The following is a 20,145-nucleotide window of genomic DNA, read 5'->3' on the forward strand; positions in this document are numbered from 1 at the left end:
TTTTACCAAACTGCAAATAGAATTAAAGTGAGAGCTCTATCGAGTATCCCCAGCTCTTTGTAAAGTGCTTATTTGATTCGCACCTTTGCCTGTTTCTAATTCATTTTGAGCAACCAAGTTTGCATTTTCAATTGCTTGAGCTTCTTGTAATTGATCATGTCTTTTTGAAGAAGCACTAACAATAGTGACGATAGAGTTTAATTGAGTAAAAAATTCATGAATTTGAAGTACCTCTCTTGAAGCTGCCACCAAGGCTAATTGTAACCTATGAGCAAAACAATGTACATAGTATCTTGTGGAGAATCTTTAAGAAACAAAGCTTGCAAACCATTTCACTCACCCCGCATGTTGCTAGCACCATCATACCTTTGACCCCTAATATTTTCAACTTGGAGATTATAATGAGAAAGGACAGAAACCAATTCTTTCTTTAAAGTTGTTGCACATGTATCAGTGACATGCACAAGATCAAAGAATTTCTCTTTAACAAAATCATCTAGAGTAACAAATCTCAAAACAATGGCCATTTGCTCCTTTTTAGATTCATCTCTAGCTTCATCAACAATAATACAAAATGTGGCATCTCCAATCTCTTCTCTAATTGAATTTCTCACCTTAGTAGCAAAAATATATAGAATTTCTTTTTGGACATTATTTGAAGTATACTTAGCATTTTTTGGAGCATTTTTTAAAACATTCTTTTTCACTCTTTCATTGTAAGATCCCAAAAATTTCAATATTTCCAAAAAGTTACCTCTGTTGTTTGAACTTTGGCTTTCATCATATCCTCTGTATGCGCAACCTTGAAATGTCAACCATCTAATGCAATCTATAGATGCTCCTAGTCAAATTCGACTCTTTTCAATTTCTTCTGATGTTTGCTTATGAGAAGTCTGTCGATATGTTGTGATTGTTTCATCAAATCATCACATGATTTCAGCGCCTTATGATGGAATGAGTTGGGACCTTTGCCAATGTGATTCAAAAGAGCACATTCTTTTCCACTATTTACTTTCTTCCAATTCCTGAACCCTTTCTCAATAAAAGCATTTGAACCCGTATTGATTGAAGGTTCCTTAGCAAAAAGAAAGCATGAAAAATAATATATAGCATCATCTTCTATAGAATATTATAACCAAGATGGAAACAATTTAAACCATGAAACTTGAAAGCGACGATGACTTTTATCACCAGAAAATGGATAATTATCAAGAATTGGTTGATTTGGCCCAACTTTAGTATAAGCCCGACGGATTTCATCTCTTTTATTTGGAGGAAACTTCCAAATCATTGGCCGCATTCCAGGATCTTTTTCCAAACGAAAAATATCCCGTTGATTTGGAAGAAGTTGTGGACGCTTTGAGCTATTCAATGGAGAACTTGAAGTAATAAAATTTGATGACCCCTCAAGTATTGGAGTAGTAATAGTAGAAGCATCTTCATTCTCTTGATCTTTTCTTTTAAAAAATGTATCAATGGTTTTGAACTTAGTCATAATTCAAATGGCCAAATAAGTTTCTATAATTAAAAATATATTTAGCAAAAAATGTAAATTACAATCTAAATCTTTATAAAATATAAAAATTATATTTCAATTCAAAATAAGATATTAAAATTCAGAACAATAATACTAACATTGTAGTATAAATAATATAAAATTGTAATTAAATAGTTAACTAATAAAAAAACTAAATATACAAACTAATATATAATAACATAAACTTAATTAACAAATAATAATAGATTAAGTAAATAACTAAATATATAAAAAATATAAAAAAAATTAGACAAAACTAACAGAAAAATAATAAAAAAATAAAAAAAAGTACAATACTAGATTAAATACAATTCATTTGTTCTATTTTTGTATGACTATGTCTTCAATAATTTTCTTGAAATAAAAAAGAATAAAAATAGAACTTTTTTTAGAAAGAGGAGTGAAGAACCACTTGTTGAACTACTATCTTCTTTTTAGTCTGCAAATAAAAAAAAAAAGAGTCAAAGAGGTAAAAGTTAAGAAAATTAAAGAGATAAAGAAGAAGAAGAATAGGAAAAGTTGTTACCTAGAATTCTAGAAAGTGAAGGTAGGAAGGGAGGGGGGCGCTGGGAATTGGGAAATAAAAAAAGGGGGTGGGAATGGGCTATTGGGCTAGGTTTTTTGTATGAATTAAAAGGGGGGCTGGAAAAGTTATGGAACAAAAAGGGAGGGGGCTGGAAAATAAAAGGGGGGGGGGGCTAGACCATTTTATTTTTTTTCAAATAAAAATTAAAATGGGGGGGGGAGGGCATTGCCCCCGTTTAATTGTATGTATCTCCGCCCCTGCTTATAACCCGGTCTAATCTTGGTCACTCAACAACTCGCTGAGGACAACTATCATTCTTGGAGTCGCACGATGCAGAAAGCCCTCAATGCCAAACGTAAGCTTGGTTTCATCACTGGATCGATACCTAAATCAGATCCAATTACTGAAACAGAGAAATTTGAGAACTGGTAGTGCGTGAATGACGTAATAAGCACATGGATTTTTAATTCTGTTATAAAAGAAATTGCTACCTCTCTCGTACACAGATTCTGCAGCAGAGTTGTGGAACGATTTGAAGGAGCATTTTCAACATGAAAATAGCCATTGCGTGTTCGAATTAAAGCGCGATTTGATGAATCTTCGACAAGTTGCCATGTCTGTGTCACGATACTTCACAAGGTTCTTTGGGAAGAATTGAACTCATATCGTCCAGTGCAACGCAATTGCAGTGATGTGCGTGCCATGCAAGAGTTTCTTCAAGCTGAGTATATCCACTGTTTCCTCATGGGATTGGATGAATCCTTTTCATAGATTCACGGGAAAATCTTGCTCTTGGAACCTCTTCCTATAATTAACAAAGTCCTTTCTCTTGTAACACAAGAAGAAAAACATAGGGCAATAGGAGCTTCACTCAATTCTGCTTCCCAGAATCAAGTAGACTTTCTGGCGAGAAATCAGCAACCAACACAATCTCAAGGTCGCAGCAAAGGCATGGCGATAGACCCCTCTGCTCGCACTGTGGAATTCTTGGGCACACTATCGATAAATGTTACAAAAGTCACAGTTATCCTCCAAATTTTGGCAAAGGAAGGAACATGAAGCCTTCAGTTCATCATGTCTCCACATCTCAGTCCACTTCAGATGCACAAATTAGCCCAAATTTGGCTCCAACATAAGTTCAACAGCTCCTAACTTTGCTGAATAATCACAAGATCCAAGATATATTTCATCAAATGAATCAACGGAAGTTTCAACTCCAGCAGGTATCGTTCTCAATGCATCGATGTTAAGGTCAAATTTATCTCATAATTCTTGAATTTTGGATAGTGGTGCAACCATTCACATTGCTTATGATTTATCTCTATTCACCTCAATACATACTTTGAAGAATTTTTCTGTCTCCTTGCCTAATGATGACATTTTCTCTGCCAATTTCATAGGTTCAATTACTCTCAATAAGCATATATCTCTCCAAAATGTGCTTTATGTCCCTGAGTTTCGTGACAATTTACTTTCAATTTCAGTCTTTCTTGTTAACTCCACAATCGCTGTCACTTTTGGTTTTAATTACTTCACTATTCAGGACAACAAGTGTTTGAAGACGATTGAGAAGGGTGACTTGCAACAAGGACTTTACATCCTAAGAACAGAAATCCCAACCAATTCGGCACTGCATGGATCACAGAATTCCTCAAATTCTTTTCTTTCTAGTCATATTTCTCCTACTGATTCTATCTCAATAAATTTGTGTAGTCTAGATTTATGGAACACACGTCTTGGTCATGTACCTTCTAACATTCTAGAATACTTAGATAGTATTTTGCATTTATCGAATAAATTAAGTTGACATACTTGTGAAATTTTCCATTTAGCTAAATTCAAGAAGCTTCCCTTTGAGTCACATAATCACATATCTTCTAACGCTTTTGACCTTAGTCATTATGATGTGTGGGACCTTATCATACTCCCACTTATAATGTAAAACGTTTCTTTCTAACCATTGTTGATGATGTAACCAGATTTTTTGGATTTATATGCTGAATAATAAATCTGAAGCCACAGGTTGCTTGAAGGATTTCCTTGCAATGACTGACACTCAGTTTGGAATTACGATAAAATGTCTCGGGTCTGACAATGCTAAGGAACTTGCACTTAAGGAGTTTCTGCAGAAGAGATGTGTTCTGCATCAATTCCCATGCCCCTATCGACCCCAACAAAATGCTGCTATAAAGAGAAAGCACTAGCATCTGTTGAATGTGGCCATATTCTTATTCTTTCAGTCAAAAGTCCCTATTTCCTTTTGGGGGGAGTGCATCATCACTGCAGCTTTCCTAATCAATCGAACCCAAGCAAATTATTACAATTTAAGTCTCCCTTTGAACTGCTATTTGGAAAGACACCCAACTATGATGCCTTAAGAAATTTCAGTTGCCTTGTATATACAGCAAACACCTCTAACTCCAAAATCAAATTTTGTCCTAGAGCTGATTCTTCGGTCTTCATTAGATATCCAATTGGTTACAAAGGTTACAAACTCTACAACCTTAGAGCCAAACAATTTTTTATCTTAAGAGACATCATTTTCCATGAACATATTATGCCTTTTAATACCTCACCTCATCTGCAGTCTAATGAGGACTTGTTCAATGACTTTGTACTTCCTAAACCAATTCTTGATCACATCTCTTCTCCATTCTCACAGCCGACTCCAACCGTCATACACTCAAAACTTCAACATCAAGAAGCAACACCAAACACCATCACTTCCCCACCCAAACAACTAAGAAAATCAACTAGACACATTCAATCTCCTCCTTACCCCAATGACTACGTCTGCCACACCTCTACTCCCTATCACTTAGCCAATCATATTAGTAACCATTTCCTTAATCTCACATACCTTAACTTCGTCGCACAATTAGACACCATACCTGAGCCTCAATTTTACCACCAGTCAGTTCAGTTCGAAGAATGGAGACAGGCTATGCAAGAGGAACTTGATGCGCTTGAGGCCAACAACACTTGGGTCCTCATACCTTTACCACCAGACAAACGAGCCATTGGTTGTCGTTGGGTGTACAAAGCTACACTAAAGGCTGATGGCTCATTAGAGAGATATAAGGCACACTTGATTACAAAAGGATATACTCAACAAGCTGGTATTGATTTTAGGGACACATTCTGTCCCGTAGCAAAGATCACCACTGTGAGAACCTTAGTTACCATTGTTGCAGTCAAGAATTGGAGCCTCCTACAGCTAGATATAATAATGCATTCCTCAATGGTGAACTTAATGAGGAAGTCTACATGGAATTGTCTTTGGGTCATCCTCAGCGGAAACAGGGGTTAGTTTGTAAACTCACACATTCCATGTATGGGTTGCGACAAGCATCAAGGCAGTGGTTCACTAAATTTTGCAACACACTGACCACCCATAGCTTTACACAATGCAGAAAGGATTACTCTCTTTTCGCTCTAGGAGAGGGTGAGGCAACTACCTATCTCATCGTGTACGTGGACGACATCATCATCGCTGATCCCAAATATGAAATGGTGGACAATGTTAAATACAAGTTTCAATCCATCTTCAAGTTTAAAATCTTGGGTGACCTTAAGTTCTTCCTTGGTCCTGAGCTTGCCAAATCAAAAGATGGGATTACTCTGATTCAGCGAAAATATACACTCCCATTATTAGAGGAGACTAGTTTCTTAGGGTGCAAACCTGCCAATACACCCATGGATATTAATCTGAAACTTAGGGCTGACGAAGATGATCCTATCCCTGATGCTTCGAGTTATCGCAGATTAATTGGCCGCCTCATATATCTCACTATATCTCGGCCAGACATCACTTTTGCCATGGTAAAATTGGCTCAATACATGGCAAATCCTTAAACTTCTCATCTCAAAGCTGTGCACCATGTCCTCAGGTATTTGAAGGCAGCACCTGGCCAGGGATTACTCTTCTCATCAAAATCTAAATTTCACCTCTCCATGTACATAGACGCTAACTGGGGCAGCTACCTCGACACACGGAGGTCCACGACCGACTATTGCACGTTCTTAGGAGATTCATTAGTGTCATGGAAGATCAAGAAGCAAGATGTAGTTTCGAGGAGCTCAACAGAGGCAGAGTACAGAGCTCTAGTCAACGCTGCCTGTGAAGTTCTTTCCATCATTACCCTTCTCAAGTTCATGCATGTCGAGGTGAATTCAGCAATGATTTTTGTGACAACATCTCAGCCATTCAAATGGCCACCAATTCGAATCTACATGAAAGGTCCAAGAACATTGAAATCGATTGCCACTTCGTTAGAGAAAAAGTGGCAGCAGGGATCGTCAAACTCATCCACGTACCGAGCAAGCTTCAACTCGCAAATTTACTCACCAAGGCTCTCCCAGCGCCTCAGTTCAAATTTCTTATGGCCAAGTTCGGAATATACAACATGTATGCTCCAACTTGAGGGGGGTATTAGTCATAGCATATACTTGTACAATCTGTTATAACTTAACAAGTTAGTTAGGACCTAAATTAGTTATATTAATTAGTTAGACTAGATGCAGAGTTAGTTAGACCATCACCTTGTATACATATATACACAACTGATTAAGCCAATTCAATTTTTGGACTCTCTCACAATCACAGTATTCAACAATGGTATTTTGATGGAGTTTTGTTAATATAATTTCAGTTACAGTCGTAATTTATTGTTTTCAAATTTTTAGCGGAACTTAAACATGCAGCAATATCTATATGTAGTTACTCTATTTATCTGTTCCTTTTTAATATATATTTTCAAATGAACTTGTTTTTCTTCAAACGGGCTGTATCACAATTCTAATCATTATGTCGATTACATTAGTTTTAGTATTACATGTGTGACTCTTGAAATCATTGAACATGGATTTTGTACTTATGTTGCTCTTGAATTTAACAGTAGAAAACCTTAAAAATGAGTAAACTATATATATACCACTCTATACTTAATTATTTTCCTTCACTTTTATCACTGATATCCCTTTAGTCTCAAAATGCATCGGGTTTATTTCAAATATTTTGTTTTTGTATGTCCCTGCGAGACATAGGTACATGCACTAGTATGTTCCTATTCTATTGATGTTAGAGCATAATTAATAAATATATTTGATTGAGAAAGTATAGGAAGACAATATAAATATTAAACAACGTAAACAACAATCTAAAAAATTAATTAATTTTAAATTAATTATAAAATCAGAATTTGAATTTAAATAATTAGAATTAGGAAATGCAATTTCCTCCGAACACACTGTGACACCACGTCTATTCAATTTCAACCCCCCTCCTCCTCCGCCACTCACACAACCGTTCAATCCGACACTCCTCCCCCTCCGCCGCTCACCCCAATGCGCCTTCCCGCAATCTCGCAGTGCGCCCTCGCCGATTGCTAAAGCTGTATTGCGCCGCTGTTGCTTCCTTGTGCAGTTGCCGCTATTTTCGCATCACTCTTTTCTGGCGGCGTTGCTGCTGCATCATGTCGGTTTGTCGTTATAAAGCGCTGTAATTTCTAGTAAAAGCCACTGGAGAGTGAACCATCGATGGAGCCATCAATCCAATCAACCTATCATCCAGGTTGCTGTTGCCGGCTGCTGCCACACGAGTGATGCCATCGCGCGCGTTCCCCATGCGCCACTGCAGCTGTCTCGCATTCCACGGGCGTCGTTGCTGCTGCCTCGCGATCCTTGGGTGGCGCTGCTGCTGTCTCGTCATCGTCCTCCCTCCACCACCGTCCTCCCTCTGCTGCCATGGTGCTCATCCTCCTCATCTTTCTCTTTCTTCTTTTTCCCCTTTTTCTGGATATGACTTTTATTCTTTAGGTTAATTAGGTGAATTGTTGTTCATTTTACTAAGCATGGAGATAGCTATTTTTATTCTAAAATGGAAATTTATTTAGTTTGGATTGGATTTAGTAGATACAATAAACTTTGCTGTATGTTCATTTTACTAGAAATGTGAATATTATTTTCATTCTAAAGTGGATGTTCATTTAATTTAATTTGGATTAGATTTAAGTAGATACAATAAAATTTGTTGGATGTTCATTTTACTAGGTACGTGGATGGTTATTTTCATTCTAAACCGACGGCTTGATGGAAAAGAAGCTCCGTGGCGCTGAGGCTGGCTAGTGAGGGAGGAACCGACGATGCAATGAGGATTTGGAAGGGGGTATGTGGCAGTAAAAAGGTTGGTGAATGATTAAAGTGTAAAAGACGAAAGTAGAATTTTTAAAAAGATAATTTTAAAAGACGAAAGTGCAGCCTATTGTTCACGTTATTCACAATTTCTGCTAGATAAATAACGAAAATTGTAAACAATGTGAATAATGGACTACATTCCAGACCCACTAAACATAAATAAACTTAATTAATTTAAAAAAAGCGTTGTTATACTCTCTCTTTATTTTGATTTCCGGGTTGATGAGTTCAATTAAGGCATGTTGGATTAAAAAATAGTTTTCAAAAAGTGTAGATTATAAAACATTTAATTGGTTGGTCCAAAATGGAATAAAAAGACAATATGACCAACCGGGACAAGATTTGGTGAGGGTGCATTCTAAGTTTTGACTTTGTCTTTTGCTTTAACAAATTTTAATTTTAGATATTACATCATAAATATAAATATATTATTTACTCACATATTCGACAATTTTAAAAGATTTTATTCATTAGTTAATATTATTAAAATTCAAACTCAAATATAATATATTAAAAAATATATTAATATATCATCTCAACTATATCTCAGCTGCAGCAACCAATCTTGAAATGTGAATTGAGGCACTCCACAAGTTCGGGTTGGTGAGCATTGAGGCAGAGGTTGGTTCCTTGCATTCTTAGGCTTTATTTTCGTGTGTGCAAGTTGTGGTGCTTGTGGCCCAATGCCTACCTAGTTTGCTGCATAACTGGTAAATTACAAAATGATGTACCGAAATCAAGGGGCAGTTCGGACAATAACAAAATCTAATGCTTTTTTGTTGGTTCCACTAGCTAATATACTAATCTGACAACGGGCTAGTTGTGAGCTTATAATTAACAAATATTTAGGGTAGTGGTTGGTAGTGTTCGCCAAAATACTATACTAATTCCATTAAATTATGGAAAATGATGGGGACTAGTATAAAAGAATAAAGAATTAATTAATATTAGTTCCCTTGTAAGATAAATATTTAAAAGATATTTGATGGGTACGTTTCAGTATCAATTTGCTTCAAGGAAAAGTATTTACAGTGTTACAAGATATTTTGTAAGATAATTACGTTTTCATCCCCAAAATTGAATATAAACTAGCTTTTTCTTATTGAATATGCTAGTATTTCACCTTCACGCTTATTAGGATTGAAATACATATAGAAATTAATTTTATAGTTTTTTTTATTGCAGTGTTTAAATTGTCTAACTTATTTTTATAATATAAAAAATAAAATATTTACAATTTAATAAATATTATTTATTTATTAGTAAATTAGCTACAATAAAATAGGTATCATTAGCAAGTTCAGAGTTCAGATAAATGGCAAAAAGAGATAAGAAATGACAAGCTTAAGATTTAAGAAACACACACAGTGATGCAGGGGCACAAAAGAGTACATGAGCGTCTACACAAAGTTCCAAGTTCCAAGAAGTTATCCCAAAAATACTCCATTATTATCTACACTTTTCTCCTCTTTTCTTAAATACAATGGCATTTCATTATAGAGTAAGATTTAAATACACTATAAAATGTAAAATGATACAATTGTATAATTATATTTATTTTTTTATATAATTATTTATGTATTTAATATAAAATAAATTATTTTTATTAATATAATATTATATAATAAGATATAGATATAAAATTATTTTACTTTATATATACGTACAATAATTACAAATTATTCGTAAAAGAATCATAGTCATTCTTCACACCAAAATTCCGTATATTTTAAAACTTTTCAAACTTAATTTTAAAAAAAAATAAGTTTAGGAACATAAATACAATCCCCTGTAAAAGAGAATCGAAATAATGAAATAATTATTTTGTACTTATGTTCAGAAAACTCAAAATTACAAATTAATTAATTAATTTAAAAGAAAATGCTAATTTCCTCTGGAAGAGGGTGTCCAAGGGGTCATGTCCATGGGATAACTACCCAAGACCCTCAAGAAAGAGGTGAATTCCTGCACCTCTGCCAAGGCGTTCTGCGCCCTAACGTCTGCCATGGACGCCTCAAAATCAACGTAGAATAGATACTCAAAGTGTTTGGCCGTTCCAACGTTCGCATCATCCACGAGTCTGATCGGACGGTTCCTGTGCGGCCGCGACTCAATCTTCGTCAAGCTTATGTTCCTGAAGGCGAACGCCGATAGCACCTTGAAAAGTACCGAAGTGCCCTTATCGTGCGCAAAAACAATGCTCGTTTTGAACGGCCTATCTGTACGGGGAATTATCGGTTCTCGTGCCAGCATCACGAATCGGGTTACGTTGCTCGGGTCGTCTTGGATCCCATCCGCTAAAACCTGGAGTCCATACAGCTCTGCCGCGCGAGCGCTCGCGATTGCAGCCGTGTCGCGGAGGCAGTTGACTGCCACGAACTCTGCGGCGCCGGCGGTGTCGTCGACGGCCTCGCGAGCCACGTTGAGGCCGAGCTTTGTGAGAGTGTGCTCACACTGAGCTAGAGCTTGAGGGTGCGAGATTACGCGGCTGAGGTACTCCTTTCGTACGCCGGGGAGAGCGAGGAGGCAGTGGTGGACAGGGAGCTGTACCTCGCCAACGATGTGGAGGCGGTGGCGGAGGAGGAGATCGTAGTTCCGGTGGATCGATCCGCCAAGGGAGTTTTCAACCGGGAGTACGGCGCGGTCGGCAATCCAGAGCTCCACTGCCTGGAACGCCACCTCAAACTGGTCGCACGGTATGGCCTCACAGTTAGGGTAAGCTTTTCCGGCGGCGGCCTCGGAGTATGCGCCGGGAACGCCTTGGTACGCAACGCGAAGCTGCGAACCGTGCATTGGAGCCGGCGAGAGGTCAGAAATCGTTAGCGGCTTGGGAGGGAGCGGCTTGGCGCTGTCTGCACTGCCGTTAATTGGGACGAGATTAAGGTCCGTAACAGCGGTTTTGTGGCCGTTAACAGCGGCGATGTTATCAGCGGCAGAGTTGTTGTTTCCGGTGGAATTAGAGGAAGCAGAAGATTTTTCCTCCGAAAAGACTTTGCTGGATAAAATGGCGCAGGAGCTCTGCCAGTCCACTCGGTTGGAGCCGATTCCGAAGCTGGTGGGTTCGAAGGCGTAAACGCATTTAACAGTTAATCGGTTCGGGCCGGGCCGTTTGGAATGCTGTTTTAGGAGGTAACTGAGACTGAGAGCATTGGAAGGTGGCTGCGTTAGGGTGGTCATGTCGAAATAAAATTGAAATTGAAATGAAATAGAAATTGAAGGTCAATCAAGGGGTTTGTGTTTTCTAGCTTGGTGTTCTCTTTGGAGGAGGAAACGTCAAGCTGAGAAAAGAATGGTGGGGTGGGTAAGGGGCTTAAATAGTGGTAGATGGAGTTGTTGGAGAAACTGCGTAGCAAGTGTTAGGGGGGAGATGGTATTTTTCAGGTCGTTTGGTCAATCTCACACCTACCCTCCTATTGTCTATACCTCCCCTCCCACATTGTAATATTTTATTATTTTATTTCTTTCTCTCTTTCTACTTGCTAGATAGTAGATACGTTTATTTAAATTTTATCCATTTTATAACGTTTATGGTTTTATATAATATTAATATGAGATTATGAGTTAATGAATCAGACACAATCTAACTTTTTCCTTATATACAATGTTTTGATTTTTTGATAGATTTATAAATTAAGTATTATTTAGATTATTTTTTATTAATTTAATGTTAATAATAATTATTATAGTAAGAATATATAAGAAGTATATAAAATTAATTACAAAATATTTTTTATTAATTTTTTTATTTATTTAAAAATTTTAAAATGAATAAAAAGAAAAAATTAAAAAAAATATTTTATGATTAAATTTATGTACTCTTTATGTACTTTTATTATAATTAATTATTATTATTATTAAATTAATAAAAAAATAATTCATATAACATTAAGAAAAAAATTAATTAATTAATTAATTATACCATTCATTGATATAAAGATGTATCGGAATGACCAAAATATGCATCAATATAATTTCTTAATTTCTTATGTACCAAATTTATTACTTGTTCTAATTTCTTCTTTGGGGAAACGTTTATCTGGCCAAACATTGTGTTTAAAGTTGTGACTTTTCTAAAAGGAGGAAATAAATAACTTGCTGTCAACCTATTGTTTGACTAAATTAAAAAATAATTTTTGTATACGCTGTACATATAATTATTTTGATGTGAGATTTATGTTAAAAATTATGGTAATTTAATTAAATATATTAAATTATTTCATAATTTTAAATATAAATTTTATATACACATTTTTATTTTAAAAAAATATAAATTATATTTATAATATTTTTTTATAATATAACATACAAATTTTAAATTTTTTTCCTCTCGTTTCTTTATTAATTGTTTCTAATATAAAAATAAAAGATATACGAGAGAAACATAAATAATGCCTACATATAATATTTATATATAAAAGAAGAAAATGAATATACACATTTGCCGACCTGAATGGATGTGGTGGGGACAAAAAAAACTGACGGATGTAGAACAGAGTTTAATAAAAAGGTTAATACTTAGATGGGTTTGATTTGATACACTCTAGAGAGTCAAATCATTTGTTTAGTGGCTTTAAAATAGTTATTAGTATTTCTATACATTTATTCAAACAAAATAAATGATTGCAGACACAAAACAAATAAGAATATTGTGCTATTGAATGACAAATTGAAGGAACAAGAATGTAACAATAATATAGAGGGTAATTATAGTCCTGGACTCCTGGTAATGAACTTAACTTTAACTAGATAAGATATTAAGCTAAAGTAAGTACAATAATTATTGAAAATGAAAAAAAAATGGAGAATGGACATAGGAATGGAAAGGAGTCAACTCATTACTCATGAATAAGTTTCAAAGTCCAATAAGGATTAAGAAATGGATTATAAAATGAATTTTGCTAAGATGTGGTTTTAACTTTTAACGACACATTTTTTAAGATATTATAAAATAAAATATTTTGTTGAAAATTTGAAAATATATTTTTATTTATTTTTAATATATTGAATGCATAAAAAAACTTTAAAAAATATATAATTATAATCTTAACTTATTCATTTTAGAATTTAGTAAAACCCATATATATTAAAATAATTATTAATAATTTTGTAAATTTTATTACTTCAATAAATATAAAATAAATATAGAATTTAATTTTGATGCACTGACAGTATAAAGTATTTTACACAGTTATGCAATTATATTCGTTCTTTTAAATGACTATTTACGTGGTCAATGTGAAAGATAGTTATTTTTACTGACATTATATAATTGGATGCACGTGTAAAACTGTTTTATACTGTTAGTACATCAAAATTAAATTTATAAATATATTAGAAACTTAAAATTTTAATTAATATTTTTTATAAAAATTAAATTAATAACATTAACATATATCGTTTAGCTAAACTTTTTATTTTATTTATTTTTCTCATTTAAAAATAGTATTCCTGATAAGATTATATATTTATTATTATATATATGTTCAAATATTATGAAGCAGCGACTCAATTATTAGAATGAAGATAGAGAAATCGAAATTTTATATGAAATTGAAAAAGTAAATTAAGCGTGTAAACGTAAAATTTTAACAAAATTTAAATTATAAAATTGTCAGACTTAATATAAATTTTGTAAAATCGATTTATTCATTAAATTATAATATTGTAAGATTTTAAGAGTTAAATTGAAATTCTAACTATTATGGTTAGAACCAAGATATCCAAAATCTACGTTAATTATTAATGAATGGTCAGTTAAATTATTTACTTTAACGATAATGTTAGAGAAATAAAAAAAACCTAGAACTTATCTTATTTAAATTATTATAATAATTAATAAATATTAAATAAAATAAAATTTAATTATTTTTTATTTTTTTGTTATTAAATATTTTTGTTATTTTAAACCATTGATTAAATATTATATAAAAGAGAACTGTAAAATTAGCAACTATAAGTATTTGATTATAACCTATAATAAGAGTTATAAGTGTTGAAATATGAGAGTGAGAGTGAGAGTGATTTACGTTTATATATGTTTGGCGCTCTTACATATACATATATAAGATTTGTCAGAACGTGTTAATTGTTAAGTTCATGTGATCAATTCAATGTTTGTTTAATTGTTTTATTTAATTCGATCCATCCGATCGATCGAGTCCTACTAAAAGAGTCATAGTCAATTCAAGGCAGCGCTGAACGCACACTAATTAATAATAACCATTATATATTTTTTATAAATAAATTACTCACTTAATAATTGAAAGCTCCAGCCGCCAGTAGTTCCAATGTATATTCTTTATTTCCTTTTTTTGTTTCGATGCAGCGATTTGGCGCTTCAATCATATACCATATGATATCCTAACTCCTAAGCTTACTAGAAATGTTATTAACATTAGTAGTAATTAATTTTTCACGTACAGTGAAAAAGAGTGCTAACACTCAAAACCAAGGTAAAGTTTTAATTTTTTTTATTTGTATAAAATATTATTTTAATCCTTAATATTTAAGTTAAATTTTAATTTAACCTCTAATATTTTTAAAGTTTTATTTCTGTTTTAAAAAATTTTATCAGTGTTCAATATAATATTGTTCTACCATCAAACTTACACAAATATTTTATAGAGCAAATGATTTAAATATTAATAACGTTATTAATTAAGTTATATCTTTTTCTATGTGTTAGAGAAATATAATCAAAATATTCTTTTAACACATTTTTTCTTTGATTTTTTTCTTATACAAAATTCTAAATCATAACAATCAATCATCAATACTTCAAAATCAAAAGAAAAAGTGAAAAATCTTATTCGTTGGTAAGTCGATTTTAGTTACATGATAAAGTTGAATGCTATTAACTCTTCAATATGCAAATTGTTTGTATCAAATTTAACGGTGAGACAATATTAAGTCCGTTTAAAAAAATTTTGGGATTAAAATAAAAAATTTAAAAGTTTTTGAGATTAAAATATGACGTTTAAAATGTTAAAAACCAAATTAAAATTCGGTCCAAATATTAAGGATCAAAATAATACTTTTATTAAACATAATTTTTAAATATAATTTTTAAATATTGTAGTAATTAAATTTTGTAAAATAATATAAAAAGTGACTTTTAATAAGTACAGATTATAAACATTGTGTTAGTAAAATTATTTTTAACATATAAAATAATTTAAATATTCATAAATATACTAAAAAAAGAATTAAAGTAAATACTTGTTGATATGTAATCATACTATATTGTTTAACTTTAAAAACTTTAAAAATATATTTATACAAATGCTTTCAAAAAAAATTTCTAACTTTTCAAAACTTTAACAAACTGGATGAACCTCAATTTGGATATCTTATAAAGTGAAAACTAAGAGGAACCATTTTTTGTTAATAAAAGAGTTTATCACATAATGGGAGCTATTAACCAAATACAAAATTTTACTCTATATAGTGCAAGTTAATCTAATAAAAACCATTAGTTAAATTAATCAAATCAATATAATATAAGAAAGAGTTTATCTAAACTATGAAAATATTGACTTTTTTATATTAAATTTAACTTTAATACAATATTAACGTAAAAGAATTTTATGTGCGAATCCAATTATATATTGTTCATCAGCAAATAAATTATTTTTTATGTTTATTATATGACTAGATATTTTAAAAGAATAATATTATTAAATAGTTGTGTAAAAATATTTAAACACTTATATATTACTTATCAAAAATATTATTTATATATTAAAATTATTTATGTATTTGTGTATAAATAAAAATATAATTTAATTTATTTTTAATATATATTTTATTTTTATGACTGATTTTAAATTTTTTATAGTTAATTTTAGTGTGCACCTAATATATCCGGTAACACCGTTTTATAAATGTCGGATTTCGAAATATGTTTTTCATGTAACGCTGTCCAGTGATTGGAATGCGATCGAGGAATAAAGATGGGATCGAATTAAGGATCATTTGAATATATATGGAAACTATTGCCTGGGATATAAAATAATGTTGTGATGCTGGTCCTAACATATTCAGAGAACGTTTTTGTAGCATCATGTTGTGGGGTACAGATAACCATGGAACTTTCTGCCTCGTGCCTTTTCGTTTGCTACATCTTTTAATTTCATCTTTCTTTTCCAATTGTTCATATTTTGGCGTTCGTTAATTTTATGTGATTCTAACGCATTTTGGCCCTTGGCTTTTGCTTCTTCATAAGGCCATGCATGTGCTTGATCAATAAAAAATCTTTATATATTTGCGAATAATTAACTAAGCTTATTTTAAGAGAACAACGAACTCACTTCATATAACGTGCCATGTTGTCTTTTTTTATTTTTATTTTTTTCTGGTGTTGATTGTGCCATGTGCTTTATAGAAGACATTTTTATAATAATTTATGTTGATTCCTTAAATGTGAGGAAACAGATCTATGTTTAAAATTGAAAATTATTCAATAATAGTCTATCCACATTGCAGCCAGTGTTTTTTGGTGAGAACTGAGAAGTTCTTCGCCAAACAAATATCCTAAATTTATCATTAATTTCTAGTAAAACAAGAATTTTTTATTAGTAGTAAAACGGGGCCAAGGCCCCTACCAGAAAAATTTAAATAACTAGCATCATATATTTGTCATCATTTGATTATATTTTTATTTAATACTTACTCCGCAAATTTGGTAGTGAAAAAAAAGACGAGTAAAATAAGCGAAAAATAAGCAAAATTTGATAGTGGATACTAGAGTTGGAGATATTATATATTGAGAAAGTTTAAGGAGCAGTATTTTAAGAAAAAGTTTAGGGTTAGCAACTTTTTTAAATTTTGATCAGTATGTAATCAGTAAAAAAAGTGAGTTATTGGATAAAATTTCACATCAATTTCACACTATTAAAATTATCATTGATGACTATTTGATGGCTACAAATCACAAAAGTTGCTGGCCCCCTAGTACTCTTCGTATTTTTATTAAAATTTAGTTAGGATTTAATCAATAAAAAAAAAGAGTAATTTCACACTATTAAATATAAGAGAAATTCTCCATATATAAGCGTTTTTCCATATAAGTCATACAAGTCATTTATTTCTTCTTCTTTTTTTCTCTATGCCTCCTCTTTTTCTTCTCATTCTTCTTCTTTTTCCGTGCCTCTTCTTCTTCTTCGTTTTTTAAGTGTTTCATCTTCATCGTCGTGTTTCTCCTCGTTCTTCTTGACTACACGTTTTTCATCTTCTTCCTCATCTTCTACACCTTCTTCTTCTTCTTGCTGCACGTTCTTCTTCTTCTTCTTTTTCTTCTTTTCTTTCGTTTCTTGCCTTCTCTTTCTCCTTCTTCATTTACGTGCTTTTCTCTCTATTTTCTTTCTTCGTTATTCTCGATTTTCATTGTTTTTTGACATCAAGTTCTGAAATCGTTTTTGAAGAAGAAGAAGCAGTAGAAGATGAGGAGGAGAAAGAGAAAGAGTTCTGAATTATGCATAAAGTGTACTTCAACGAATTTTGGGTGTATTTCTTAAATCTTTTGGGTGTATTTTCGTAATTCTTTGGGTGTATTTCTGTAATTGTTTGGGTATATTTCTGTAATCGTTTGGGTGTATTTCTGAAGTTCCATTATCTTCAAAACGATTTCAAAGCTTGATTTCAGAAACCATGAAAATCGAAAAAAAACGAAGCAAGAATACCAGTGATAAACGCAGATAAAACAACGAATGAAAAGACAAAGAGAGAACGCACGAACGAGATCAAATTTGGCAAGAAACTCGTTTTTATGGAGGAAGAAGAAGAGTAGGAGAAGAAGAAGGAGAAGAAGAAGGAAGAGGAGGAGGAGGAGAAGGAGGAACGCGAAGCACGCCATGAAAATCGTATATGGGTCAGCGTACTTTTTGTTAAGTTTCTCTCAACTTGTATGACTTGTAAACCAAATGACTTGTATGTGTAGCACTCCTCTTTAATATAATCGTATACTATTAAAAATATTAGTGATAATTAATTAATAACTATAAATCACAAAATCTGTTGCCTCTAATTAGGGGTGGCAAAACGGTTGAACCTGTCTGTCCGACCCGCCAAACCGCTAAAAAGGCGGGTTGACCTAGGATTTGGAGCCCGCCAAATTAAAAAAAATCCGCCAAACTCGCACCGCCAAATTGGCGGATTTTGACGAGGCGGGGCGGGGCGGTCCGTCGGGCCGAATATTTTTATTTTTATTTTTTATTAAATAAAAGAGTGATTACTATTATAAAATTAATAATTGTAAAATTTTCAAACATTTTTTTTGTTTTTGTTTTTATTCTTCTTTTAATTATTAACTTTATTTATTTTATTTTACAATTTCGTATATTTGCTCAAATTATGCGACTTATTTTTTAAAATAAAGATAGTTCTATTGACAAATATTATTTTAAACAATTTTATTAAAGTTAAAAATTAAAAAAAAGTTTGTAAAAAAATATATTATAATTTGACTATTTTTTATTTGTATTTAATTTTTTAATTATTATTTTTTGGTTAATTTTAATAATTTAAAAAAAAAAAAAGAATCAAACGAAATAGTCCACCGACCCGCCAATCACCATAAAATAGGATAAATTAGTATTTTAAACCCATCTTAATTAACAAATCAGACTAATTCACTCCATTTATAAGACAGACTTAAACAGGACGAAACGGATTGCATAGGTCGGCCCGCTTTGCCGCCCCTCCCTCTAACACTTTTCTTTATATACTCCATCCCTTTGAACCTAATTAATCAGCTAGCTAGGTGCTTAAAGTAGGTATGGGTATATTAGGAAAATCAAAATCACAGCTCCTCTCCCACAAAACGCAATAATGTATCTGTAAGGTCTTTAGGTGTGTCATCATTTATTGAAGTTGACAAATGTTTCTTTAGGAAATAAGTTTTAGAACCCTATAGAAACCATTACATTAAGATGATATATAAACAAGTAGGCCCTTCATCCAATGACATTTATGAATTACGGAAAGTTAGATAATTAACATAATTTATTATTTTTAATTAATAATTAATATTTAATTAAAAATATGTTATTAGATTACTCATTATAAAAAAACATTAAAACGGCATTAATAATACTGTAATATTCAAAACATTTAATGTTGTTACCGTAATTAATTTGTATTTAATGGTGGTTTTAAATAAAGAAAATATTATTTTATTTAAGTAAAAATAATTATTAAAATTATCCTTTTTAATAAAAAAATTCTATTATATTCTAAGACGATTTTAGATTGTTATTTAAATAATAAAAAAATTATCATTTTATTCTATTAAAACGACGATTCAAATTGCCATATTAAATATAATAAGAATTGTTGTATTAATTTTAATAATTGTGGCGATATTTTATAAACCGTCACAATAATTAAAATGGCGCTCTATCTAGATTAGGACGTTTTTTAAAACGACAAAAAATACTTTTTTTTTATATAATAACGTTCAAATTGTGGTAATTATTTTAAAAAATTATCATTTTAATCATAATTTTTTGTAATGATTAGACTAAAAAAATTGAATTGAAAGTTAAAATTAAAGTGATGGCTCAAAATAATAAAATTTAGCTAACTTTTGAGCATTTTTCTTTATGAATTATGACTAGTGTATCCAAAATCTAATCTTAGTTATGTCATAGAGTAAATTACCTTATGGTCTATTTTTTTATTGAGTAAAATATCGTTTTTGTTCTTAATGTTTGGAGTAAGTTTTAAAGTTGTCCCTAACGTTTCAATCGTCCTATTTAAGTTTCTAACTTTTCAAAATTGACTCAATGTTATCCTGCCATTAGGAATCCGTTAACAGAATTGACGGCGAGATAAAATTGAGACGATTTTAAAACGTTATAGACTTAAATAGGACGAAAACGTTGGGAAC

At 31.9% G+C, this 20,145-nt stretch overlaps 1 protein-coding gene across 1 annotated transcript; it reads right to left on the minus strand.

Moving 5' to 3' along the window:
• Positions 1-10,066: 10,066 nt before the first annotated feature.
• LOC112771403 (arogenate dehydratase 3) lies at positions 10,067-11,847 on the minus strand. Its single transcript, XM_025816132.3, has one exon. The coding sequence runs from the start codon at positions 11,433-11,435 to the stop codon at positions 10,143-10,145; it is 1,293 nt and encodes a 430-aa protein (XP_025671917.1). The 5' UTR covers positions 11,436-11,847; the 3' UTR covers positions 10,067-10,142.
• Between the last annotated feature and the right edge of the window lie 8,298 nt (positions 11,848-20,145).

The sequence above is a fragment of the Arachis hypogaea genome, chromosome 18 (genome assembly GCF_003086295.3).
Source record: "Arachis hypogaea cultivar Tifrunner chromosome 18, arahy.Tifrunner.gnm2.J5K5, whole genome shotgun sequence".
NCBI classification, from domain to species: domain Eukaryota; kingdom Viridiplantae; phylum Streptophyta; class Magnoliopsida; order Fabales; family Fabaceae; genus Arachis; species Arachis hypogaea.

Bases quoted from the DNA above. Each gene is read 5' to 3' on its own strand.
- LOC112771403 (XM_025816132.3), bottom strand. From the start codon at position 11,435: ATGACCACCCTAACGCAGCCACCTTCCAATGCTCTCAGTCTCAGTTAC.